We start from the raw sequence: 13,194 nt of genomic DNA, 5'->3' as shown, positions 1-13,194 counted from the left end.
TTATTCAGAACACTTACTTGCTTTATTGTCAGAGAAAAAGAACCTTAAAACCCATCACTTTTCTTGTTCTCTCTGGTTTATGGTCTGAAATCTAAATTTGTGATAAAATGCAAACAGAAATCTTATTTGAGGTTGCTAGCACAATTATTTTTTCTCTATTGCCTTAATCTAACTTTTAGTTTCCTACCATTATTACAAGCTTCATGGGATATCTGTGCTAGGTCTAAAAGGCAGGACACCAGATTATACCTTTTCAGAACTGCTTAACTTGTGTACTTCATTTTAATTAAGTAAATAAATAAATACGTCATAGGAAGCATCACATAAGAGAAAGACAAACAATCACACCTGGAATGAGAAGACAAGAATTCTAATACTAGCCATTACCACAAAGTAATGGGATCTTTGGCACCTTTCTTAAACTAAACCTTAGGACAACTGTGAGTTATGCTACCAAATAGATGGTACTTGAAAACACATATTATAATTACAAAAGTGTAAGTATTATAAAACAAGCATAGAATACGATAAAAGTTTGGAAGAAGGGAAGAAAACATCTCAGTCATAAAAATCAGAGGGGTGGTTAAGATGCCTTTACTCTCTTTTTTAGCTCTGAAATTCCGGAACTGATTTTTAACTAGGGAGACTAAAAGAGGCTTCTTGGGATATCTGTGCTGGGTCTGAAAGGCAGGATACCAGATTATACCTTCCAATTTTATGTATAATATATTTAAAGATGTGGCTTAGAATGGCAAGTGGAAAGATGATACAGATGTATATCTACAGAACTTATATTCTAGAGAAGTCTTCTTCCAGATAAATATTCTGAGGTCTGACATTTGAACTGAGTACTTCACTCACTGGTTCTATACTCACAGAGCTAACCACCAGTTCCACTGCCCCTGATCTGACTCTCCCCATGTAACCTCCCAAACCACCCCCAGAAATAATTAATTTAAAAGATAATTCATATAGCTAAGGAGGTTTTTGTTACAGAATTGTCTGCATATAAAGCTCATAAAATGTATTTCACAGAAACCAATTACATTTTTTAAAGATAAATAACAATCTGATAAAATTCAAGGTTTGACACTCAGATAATTTTTCAACTTAAAATAAAATTACCTGTAGTAACCCTCCATCATCAAACCGTAGTACTTCTATTATGCTCTCCGACTGAATAAATGCTGTGAAGGAAACAAAACATACTATCACTTTACAGAAACATAAATCTGATTTAAATAAATATCTTTTACCTTAAGATTAATAAATACAATTATATATTTTAAAAAACATACTGCTTGAGGGTGATGGTTAAAGAGGAAAGTGCAATCCTTCAGGATTTTAGCAACTATAAAATACTATAAAATAAAACAAGACAACCTATTTAGAAAGTAGTTGTAACAACCTATCGGCTGTGTAAGCCACCTGCCAAATATATTTCTGCCGTACTTCCAGATAGCACAAAACAAATTCAACTAGATGCAGCTGATTATTTTCACCAACAGTTAACTGAAAATATCACAAGCACATGGAAAAGATCATCAAAGGGTTCAATTACTTTAAAAAAAAAAAAGATTAAAAAAAGACAAGCTCTTTTATAGCGATAATAAGACCTGGAATCAACAGTCAAGAGAGACTTGGAGGGAGAACAGGCAAAGAAAATGGGAAGGGGAGATTACTGCACTCCAAGAAACTATGTACAATGCAAAGACAAGACATTTAAAAAGCTCACATACTTTTGTCATATGGTCTGGTTGTTGTACTCACAGGTATTTACCCAACTGATATGAAAACTTAAGTCCATACAAAAAGCTGCAAGCAATTCTGTATAGCAGTTCCATTCATAATCACTCTAAACTGGACACAGTCAAGGTGATGTTCTTCAATAGATGAGTAGATAAACAAACTACAGTCCCTCCACAAATGAAATATTATTCAGTGATAAAAAGTGAAATAAAAAGCTATATACTGTTTGATTCCAAGTGTATGACACTCTGGAAAAGGTTATACTACAGAGATGGTGAAAAGACCAATGATTGATAGAAGCTTGGGGAGAGGAAAGAAGATGTAAGTGAAGCAAAGGAAATCTTTCAGAGCAGTGGAACTATTCTGAAGGACACAGGAATGGAAGCTACACAGCGCTATGCATTCATCAAGACGGAACTTTAGAGTGAACTTACTGTATGCAATTTAAAAAAATCATTTAGGAAACCAGGGGGTCCTGAGATGAAATGAATATGACAAGATAATTTAACTATATTACAAATGTATGAAACCACCTTACTAAAGTGTGGGTTAGAATGGAGAAAGATGCTAACATGAGTCATGCGAAAGTGAGTGGAATCTATAAGAGTAAAGGTTAAAGCCCAAAAGAAAAAGAAACTGTAAGCACTATACCCTAATTGATAAAGTCATTTTCCCATGGGAGCTTGGGTTAACAATTCTCATGTCGCTTCCATGTTTACTGGAACTGAACAATTAAAGACACAGAAAGTGAAAGTTAGACTTCTCACTACTGGATTAAGAGTGTATGCCAAAGCAAGGGGAAGAAGCAATCATGATCCATGTGGTACTGAACTGAGTTGGCAACATCAGTATGAACTCATATTTAGTTTAATATAGATGTATAGAAATATTCATGTTATGTATAGAAATATTCATAAATATGTGTGTATGAAAGGGTTAGCATACACACATATATTTTCTTGCTTTGTCAGTTGAGAGGGCCTAGAAGTAATGACACCCCAGCAAGTGCTAACCATCCAAAAAAACCCCAAAATACTGTACTGATGAAAATTTGTCAAAGGGATGTAAGAATTAACAGAAAGAGTTCCCATATAGCCAAACCTGGAACAATGTGAGCAGTACAACAGTGTTGGATTACAGCCCAAAATATAAAATAAATAGCCATGAGTCCATGCTGATATAAATAAATGATTGAATAAATAAATAGATGGAGGAGAAGATACAAGACCCCCAGACAGAATTCTAAATAATTTATGGATCTAGAAGATGGAGGATAACTCCCCATCTTTTAACAAGTGTGGGATGCACATAGGGACTTCCTTCCAAAAACAGTATGGAAAGGAGGGGAAAAAAGAGTAATTTTACAGTGGAGAAATCTTTCAAATGTGACCTCAGTCAGATGATCTAGGTCAACATCCCAAGTGAAATGTCATGCTGACAGTACGTATCCTTCATATGACATAATAAAAATGGTATCTTATCTTTGTGGTCTTTCTCCCCAAATCACATAACCCCAGACTCATTATAAGAAAAACAGACAAATCCCAACCAGGAAACATTCTACAAAATATCTGAGCAGTACTCCTGAAAACTGTCAAAGTCATCAAAAAGAAGTAAAGTCTAAGAGACTGTCTTGTCACAGACTGGTGCAGCCTAAGCAGATAGGACTACTAGATGTAATATGTTACCTGGGGGTGGATGCTAGAAAAGAAAAAGGAAATTACGTAAAAACTAAGGAAATCTGAATAAAATATGGACTTTAGTTAATAATCATGCATTAATACTGGTTCATTACTTATTTAAAAAAAGGTACTATATTAATGTAAGGTGTTAATAATAGGGGAAAGGGTGGGGAGGATGGAAATTGTGGTATCTTTAAAATGTTTATATAAATCTAAAGGTGTTTTAAAATAAGTTTATTTTGGGGGGCTGCCTGGATGGCTCAGTCAGAAGAGCATGTGACTCCTGATCTTGGGGCTGCAAGTTTGAGCCCCACAGCAGGTGTAGAGATTACTAAAAAAAAAAAAAAAAAAAAAAAATTAATGAAATAAAAAGTTGACTTTTAAAAAACAACATTCACTGACTCCTCTTTCTTGGTCTTTGAGTATTCGTCAGGGAAGCAGCTTACTATTTCATTCCAAACACCTGGCTTTTCCAGCCTGACTAAAGCTGAAAGTCAAGCAGCAAGGTAGGATACCAGCTAATCAGATCACGTTACCTAACTGAATGGTATTTCCTGCCTGCCGAGTATCACTTTTCCATTGTTTTAGAAACCACGTCCCAATTTTATTTTGGGAAAGTCCTGTGTCAGTCTGCTCCACTGCTCACTCCCCATCAGTTCTCAATGTAGAGAACACTTCATAAATACTGAGTGCATGAGGGAAATCCCACCTTTTTTGCTCAGATATAAGTACCAGTATTTGCATTTGTTGATGCAAATGATCGCTTTCCGGTTTGTTATCTAGTCCTAGCATGTGGTTAGTTTCAGATCCATACTGTGAAGGACTCTACCTAGCTCTCCCAGCCCATTACCCTCCCTTCCTCTACCTTTTAACATAAACTGAAATTTAGATGATCTAAAAAATATCTTTCAGTTATACTCCTGTTGAAGACAGATTTACTGATGTAAGAACACAATGAACTAACAAGAATTAGCTGAAGAGCCAGATGCTCACAATGGAAGAGACAAAAAGTAGGAGCTCCCAGTTGGAAGCTTTCAGTAAGAAAAGTACCAGACACATGATCTATTTGGAGGCTGCTATTAGAGTTATGATATAATGACTATCACCTAACTTCCCATCATCAAGCTGTATCAGACCCTTAGCTAATTGAGGAGAACTTTCCTATATAAAGATAATGACAGCAACATAATTTGGTTGTATTGTATTTTTAATTAGGAGCTTTTTAAAAAACAGGAATTACCTTAGTTGAAAAAATTAGTAACAGCAGCTATTTCATAAAGACCTAAAAGGAAAATACTGTGTCATATATCATCAGTTTCCCTTAAAAGATATAGAAATGAATAGGATTCAACACAGGCATGAAATAAAGTTAAGATATTTCACTTTAAATGGCCAGTTATAAGAACTTCAAATTTTATGCCTAGAAAAATACAACTGACACCAGATAAGTACTTAATCATTTGAAGTGTTACAGTGTTAGGCTGTGAAATACAAAAAGTAACCTAAGCAAGCCAAATTCCCCTGTTTCTGGAATCAAAACCACAACTTACAGCTTTTTCCTCTCCTAAGAACTTTCCCCCTAATTTTGTATTTTAAATGAATCCCAGATTGTCCCAATGTTCCCCAGTTCAAACAGCAACCAGATGTAATAGAAATGAGAATAATATCCAATAATTATCATCACTATATTACTATTAGCCTTCAAACTAAAGGTATGACACAGCCATTAGAGGTTCCATTTTAAAATAAGTAGGCACAATGAGGCTATGCTTGAGGTCACCCAGCAAGAAAAGTGGCTAGAGACAGACTATAAATTTCAGCAAAAGGACCCCAGAATCTATGGTTCTAAACCTATCACTATTTACTTACAAAGTAAATTTGACATTATGACTTAATGGTACCTTTTTTTTTTTTAAGATTTCTTTTTATTTATCTGACAGAGAGAGAGAGATCGCAAGTAGGCAGAGAGGCAGGCAGAGAGAGGAGGAAGCAGGCTCCCTGCTGAGCAGAGAGCCCGATGCGGGGTTCGATCCCAGGACCCTGGGATCATGACCTCAGCCGAAGGCAGAGGCTTTAACCCACTGAGCCACCCAGGCGCCCCATGACTTAATGGTACCTTGAAGCAACCTAATTTCTAAAATTAGACATATATTTCCAATAACAAGTGAGGAAAGAAGGAAGGGATTTATATTTCTGGCTTTTATGATTTTGCAGGCATTAAACTCTGTGAACCTGGGCTCCATAAAATGTACTTGAAGGTCCCTGTATCCGCCCACATTTCCATGATGTCTGAGAGGAATAAAGACATTTCCATACAGTGTAAAAATCTCCATATGTCGGTCTTTAATCACTTTCAAAACAGAAGATTAATAATTGAGTTTGTTTACTTCCCTATTTCATTTAGTAATGAATGACACAAGCAAAATACCTTTGCTTTAAAGGCAAATTTTTCTCTACTATAATTTCTTTCTTTTAGCTAGAGATTTCTTTGCCTGAATGTTACAATCTGCCTGTTTTCACACATCTTCGGAAATAATTGATGAAAACAATGAATGTAAATAAGCAGTAGAAATATGTGTCATATGGGGGTGTGTGTGTGTGTGTGTGCACGCGTGTATGTATACCAGGCATTGGAATTCTAGGCTGTCACCACTGATTCTCTACCTTCTAGCCTTCATGGTCTCCTTACCCATAGGGAAGGAGGTTGGGCTAGTTAAGTAAGTGACTTTTTTTTAATAACTAGGAAGCAAAGAAAGGGCCACACAGGCAGGACTTGGAAGGGCACTCAAATCCTGTATCAAACAACCACCCTGCCTGGGATATTCTTCTCCTGGCTAGTGTCTTCTCCTTCATGTCTCTCCCAGAACACCATCCCTGAGCCAGGTTTCCCATGACTGTTCCAAGCAGCTCTCAGTCATCCTCTATCATCTGCCCTATTCTAACTCACCACTTGTTCCTGGTTTGCTTGTCATCTAGCACAAAGTCTGAAAAATCGCAGATAAAAAAAACTGGTTAAAATAATGGCATTATTATTTCAGAATTCATCATTGTTAATGATTTTATCTTTTACAGTTACACTTGCTCAGGATTTTATTTCAACATACGATCACTAACAAAAATTTTTAAACATTCTGGACTAGATTTGTGTGAGTCCCTTCTATCTGTAAAGATACCCTGACTGAAACCTTGTTTCTCCTCCTCATTAATTTTCTTATCTGAAAGATGTAATATGCACCTAAGTTATCTTCTTCCCACATTAAAAGTACAAAGGAATTTATATATGTCAAATTCTAATTTTACCAAGATCACTCAATATTACCAACCCCTTAAAAAGGCTGTGTCCATGTTATTTACTCCAAATCAAAATATAGATTTATGCAACTCAGATATGCCAGATACACACCACATATCCAAAGAGGTGTGGCACATATATTTTCAAAATTAACTTCACAGTTATGATAAAATACCATAATTAATTTTCATTTTATCCTGAAATGCTTAATTTATATAAAATGATCAATAAACTTAAGTTTTAAAATGAATGTCTGAGAACCACCAACTACTCTAAATAAGCAACAGAAAATCACTAATACACTGAAGCATATCCTACTATGTTCCCCCTTCCCAGCACAAGCAGGGATTAGGGGGAGCACTAGAGGCACTATATAAAATAAGCAGATCAAAATAATAATATAAAGGCTCTTAAACTATTCTGCAACCATAGCTCACAAAAGGATCTCTGTGATAAACCTAAACAGACTGACTGCCTGCTAAAATAAAAAATTTAAATAGTATCCAGACATAATAGAATCAACCCAAGTGTCCACCAACAGATGAGTGAACAAAACCAGATATATAAATACAATGGAATATTATTCAGCAATAAAAATGAAGTTCTCATACACACTACAATCACGGATGGACCTTGAAAATATTATGCTAAGTGAAATACATCAGACCCCAAAGGACTAATATTGTGATTCCACTTAAATGAAATATTTAATATAGGCAAATTCACTGAGACAACAAATACATCAGAGGTTACCAGGGGATGAAGTAAGGGGGAGTGGGAGTTGTTGCTTAATGGTTACTGGGTCTCTGTCTGGGATGATGAAAAAGTTTTGAATAGATAATGGTAATGATGGCACAACAGTGAATATAATTAATGTTACGCTATAAAAATAATAGTGAAGTTTGTGTTACATATGTGTTAAATTTTTTTCTTAATTCCTGCAGATAATTAAAAAAAAACAAACAAACCAAACTACACACTACATCTCATTAACTTAGGCCAAAAAACAAAACACAAAAACACAACAAACTATTAACAAAGTGAATCCAGCAATGTATAAAAAAATTACACATCATGACCAATGAGGTTTATTTAAGTTGTTTTTAAGATTTAAGCCAGTCTTGTACAATCTATTTAATTCACCACTACCAAGAGGCTACAGAAGAAAAATTACTTGACCATACTGACTGAAACAGAAAGTGTATTTGACAAAACCCAACACATACTCATAACAAAAACTCTCAACAAGATTGGAGAAAAGTAGATCTATCTCAACCTTCAGGTAATACCTTACTTAATGGTTAAAGAGTGAGACTGGGAACATCAGAGATGTGGCTCTTGCCATTCTTAACATAATACCAGAAGTTCTAGTCACTACAACAAAGCAAGAAAAAGAAAAACCTATACACTGGAAAAGAAATAACGCTATCTCTATTTGCAGATTACATAACTATCTATATAAAAATCCCAATGACTCAAAAGCAAACAAATAAAAAACCACCTATATCTAATAAGCAAATTTAGCAAAGTTGCAGAATAAATGTCAAATCCCAAAAATCAACTGCATTTCTACATATTAACAACAAACATATGGAAACCAAAATTAAAACCACCATACCATTTATAAATACATGAAATAATTAGATATTAAATCTAAGATAACAAGTACAGAATAATATACCTAAATACACTAAATGCCAATGAAAAAAAATCTTAAAAAGACCGAAATAAATGTGGAGATACACCATGTTCATGGATTAGAAGAGTCAAACTAGTAAAGATGTCAATTCTTCCCACACCAACCTATAGATTTAACATAAAACCTATGAAAATACCAGGATAATTATTTGCAGACTAACACAAACTTATTTTAAAAATTAGATGGAAAGGCATAAACCCAAGAATTACTAAAACAATCTTCAAAAATAAGAATGAAGTGGGAGGTATCTCTCTAACAGATATTATATCTTACAATACCTTTATCATTAGAGCATGCTATTTTGGACAAATAGACATATAAACCACTCAGACAAAAAGAAATCCTAGAAGTAGACCCAAATGAATATCCCCACTTGATTTTGACAAAACTACAAAAGCAATTCACTGGACAAAGTACAACTTTTCCAAAACACACAAACAAACAAACAAGCAACTAGACATCCAGAAGCAAGAACCAAAACACCTTAATCTCACTTCTTTACAAAACTAACTCAAAAGGGATCATGGATCTAAAATGCAAAACTGTGACACCTTAAGAAAATAATTAACGAGAAAATCTTCAAGATCCAAGGCTAGCAAAAGAGTTGTTAGAATTGACACCAGAATCACAATTCAGGAAAGATAAAAATGAAAAACTGTACCTCATCAAAATCTAGAACTTTTACCCTCCAGTGACCCTGTTAAGACAAGGGCAAAAACTACAGAAGGTGAAAATTAGGGTAGATATTTGTGTAAACATATATTCAACAAAGGGATAGAATCTAGAATATATAAACAACTCTCAAAACTCAAGAAATAATCCAATTAGAAAAGAGGCAAAAGAGAGAAACAGACATTTCACCAAAATAAATAATAAGATGGCAAAATGAGTGCAAGAAAAGGCATGCAACATCATTAGCCAACAGGGAAATGCAAACTAAAACCACATTGAGAATGGCAAAAATTAAACTCAGCTATCAGAATGTCAATACCCAAGTCATGATAGTGTAGCATTCTTTCACAAGATGTTGCCATTGAGACAATCTAGGTAGCTTGAGATGATGGATAAAAGGCCAAACGATAACCTAACGCTAGAGCTTTTTAAAAGGAAAAGTTGGGAATGAGATGTCCACATGGGCTTTAAAAAGCTATGGCATCCTGGGTCTCCGGAATGGCTCCGTTGGTTAAGCGTCCACCTTCTTCTTGGGTGGTGATCCCAAGGTCCTGGGATCAAGTCCAGCATAGAGCTTCTTGCTCAGTAGGGAGCCTGCTTCTTCCTCTGCTTCTGCCCCTACCCCTTGCTGGTGCACTCTCTCTCTCTTCCAAATAAATAAAATCTTAAAAAACCAAAAACCAGAAAGCTGTAACATCTTCTAGGCAATCTAGACGGCCATGTGCAAGGGGGCTATACATATACTCAGGAAAGACCTGAAGGCCTAAATGTTCTCATATCTGACTGACCCTGACTGAGGCTCTGTGTGAGCAGGATGTGAAGGCTAAGGCCTAATGGTCAACTGCCTGAACAGTGAACGTGTGCTGCAAGAGCCTCTCAGCAGAGACTGAGAGAATTACTCATTCCAGGCATTTAAGGGAACCTCTGTTCAATTTACTGGCTGACCATAAGACTAACTAAGCCAACTGCACTGACCATTTATGACAAATAAGAGACTTAAAAGAATTAGTTCAGAAAAGACAAAAGAAACAAATAGCAACAACAACAAACCTGAGGAAGGGAAAAATCTGATTGTCAGTTGCTACATTACATATTACTTTAAATGTCCAGTTCTCAATATAAAGTTGAAAGGCAAATGTATGGCCCATACAAAGGAGAAGGGATATTCAATAGAAAGTGCGGCTGAAAAAGCCCAGATGTTGGAATTATTAAACACTTTAAGTCAGCTATATTAAAAATGTTCAAAGAATTAAAGGAAACCATGGGTAAAGAACTAAAAGAAAGTATGAAAATGATGTCCCACAGAGAATATTAATAAGGAAAATGAATTTGTTAGAAAATCAAACTAAAAAGTGCAGCAACTGAAATTCCCTAGTTTTTAGTGAACTATTATAAGCAATATTTAAAAAGGGGGGGGTGCAAAATGTGGCCTATACACAGGGAAAAAATACAGTGGATAGAAACTGTCCCTAAGGAAGTCCACAGAACTTATTAGGAAAAAAATGTTCCATAAACTACTGTAAGTATGTTAGAAACAAAGAAAAATATACAACCAAAAAAAAAAAAACAAAACAAACAAACAAAAAAACCTAAAGGAAAACATGAGAATGTTGTCTCACCAAATAGAAAACATGGAATAAAATTAGAAACCAATAACACGGTATAACTAAGGAAACTCAGAAAGTACATGGAAATCAAAAAACAATCCCATGAATGGATAAAGAAGATGTGATACATACACAAACATGCAATGGAATTACTTGGCATAAAAAAGAATGAAATCTTGCCATTTGCAACAATGTGGATGGAGACAGAGTATTGTGCTAAACAAAATAATTCAGAGAAAGACAAATACCCTATGATTTCATTCATATGTGGAATGTAAGAAATGAAACAAATGAACAAAGAGGAAAAGAAGAGAGAGGGAGGCAAACCAAGAAACACACTCTTAACTATAGAGAATGAAGCGATTAGCAGAGGGAGGTGGGAAGGGGGATGGGTTAAATAGGCGATAGGTATTAAAGAGGGCACCTGTGATGAGCACTAGGCATTGTATGTAAATGATAAACCACTAATTTCTACAACTGAAACTAATATTGCAATGTATGTTAACTATATGAAATTTAAATAAATACTTGGAAGAAAAAATATCCTAAGTAACTAATGTGTCAAATAAGAAATCAGAAGAAAAATTAGAAAATATATTTTGAAAGAAACAAAAACTAAGGCACAAAATACCAAAACTTACAAAATGCAGGGAAAACAGTGCTTAGAAGAAAATTTATAGCTGCTCTATGTCTATATTAAAATAAAACAAAGATCTCAAATAGCCTAACCTACCACCTTAAGAAACTAGAAAAAGAGCAAACCAAGCCCAACCTAAGTAGAAAGAAGAAAATAATACAAGTTATAGTGAAAATAAATAAAATTGAAAAAAGAGAAATTAATGGAACAAAAATGTGGTTCTCTTGAAAACATCAAAATTGACAAACTTTTAGCTTAGGCTGACAAACAAAAAATTCATGAATGAAACACGGAATAGGACTGCAGACCTAACAGAAATAAAAGAGAACCTTACAGAGAAGTAATTATAGAAGAGTAATTAGTAACTACACACTAACAATTTAGCCCATATGAAATGAACAAATAAATACCTAGAAAGACACAAACTACTGAAATTAACTGAAGAATAAACAGAAAATCTGAATGGACTTATAACAAGAGGTTGAATTAGTAATCAAAACATCTTCCTACAAAGAAAAGCTTAGGGACATATAGTTTCACTGATGAATTTTACCAAATGTTTAAAGAATTAATAACAGTATTTCACATACTCCTCCAAATTTTAACAGAGAAGGAAACAGCTCCCAACTTTTTCTATGAGGCCTTAATAGTCTGAAACCAAAAATCAGATAAAGCCATCAAAAGAAAAGAAACTATAGACCAATATCCCTTATGAATATGGATATTGAGTTCTCAACAAAATACAGCAAACCACATCCAGCAACATATGCAGAAGATAATCTAAATAAATGGGAAGACACTTGGTGTTAAGTTTGTAAAACTTAGTAATACTGAGATTGCTATATTCCCCCCAACTGCTTGCTTTTTTCTAAATTGATAATTTGACCCTAAAATTCTTAAGAAAATGCAAGGGACCCTAATAGCCAAAACCATCTTGAAAAAGAACATAGTGAGGACTCACATTTCTTGATTTCAAAACTTACTTAGTGTAGCAAAGCTACACTAGTCAAGACAGTGTGGTAGTAGGAATAATGATAAATGTACAGATTAATGGAATAGAACTGAGAGTCCAGAAAGATCAATCACATTTATGAGTAATTGATTTATGAAGGAGTGCCAAGAAATTCAGGGGAGCAAAGGATGGTCTTTTCAACAAACGATGTTGGGAAAACTGACTAACTGCATGCAAAAAAATGAAGCTGGACTCTACCTCACACCACATGCCAAAAATAACTCTAAATGGATCGAAGATCTGAGTTTAAGTGCTATAAAACCCTTAGAAGATAACAAGTGAAGTCTTCCCAACCTTGGATTAGGCAATATTTTTCATCTAAGATAGTTAAGCAATCAAAGACAAATACAGACACACTGGACCTCAGAATAAAAGCCTTTATGCTTCAAAGGGCACAATCAAGAAAGTAAAAAAGATAACCCACAGAATGGGAAATTTTTGCAAATGATACATCTGTTAAGGATATGTACACAGACTACGTAAAAAAGACAACCCACAGAATGGGAAATTTTTGCAAATGATACATCTGTTAAGGATATGTACACAGACTACATACAGAGAACATCCACAACTCAATTAAAAAAAAAAAAAAGACCAGGGGCACCTGGGTGGCTCAGTGGGTTAAAGCCTCTGCCTTCAGCTCAGGTCATGATCTCAGAGTCCTGGGATCGAGCCCCACATCCAGCTCTCTGCTCAGCAGGGAGCCTGCTTCCTCCTCTCTCTCTGCCTGCCTCTCTGCCTACTTGTAATCTCTGTCTGTCAAATAAATAAATAAAATCTTTAAAAAATATATTTAAAAAAAAAAACCCAATATCCCAATTTTAAAAAATGGACAAGGAATCTA

At 34.8% G+C, this 13,194-nt stretch overlaps 1 protein-coding gene across 1 annotated transcript in view; it reads right to left on the bottom strand.

The window, feature by feature from the left end:
* TMEM131 (transmembrane protein 131) overlaps positions 1 to 13,194 on the bottom strand; it is a 213,815-nt gene that overhangs the window by 155,616 nt on the left and 45,005 nt on the right. Inside the window, exon 2 of the mRNA XM_032877892.1 lies at positions 1,126 to 1,187. Coding sequence (XP_032733783.1) covers positions 1,126 to 1,187 — 62 coding nt within the window. The remainder of the gene's footprint in view (positions 1 to 1,125; positions 1,188 to 13,194) is intronic.

Source organism: Lontra canadensis, unplaced genomic scaffold, assembly GCF_010015895.1.
Source record: "Lontra canadensis isolate GAN:19392208 unplaced genomic scaffold, GSC_riverotter_1.0 scaffold61, whole genome shotgun sequence".
Classification (NCBI taxonomy): Eukaryota; Metazoa; Chordata; class Mammalia; order Carnivora; family Mustelidae; genus Lontra; species Lontra canadensis.
Note: the sequence above shows the minus strand (reverse complement) of the source record. Positions and strands in the feature narration are given on the sequence as shown.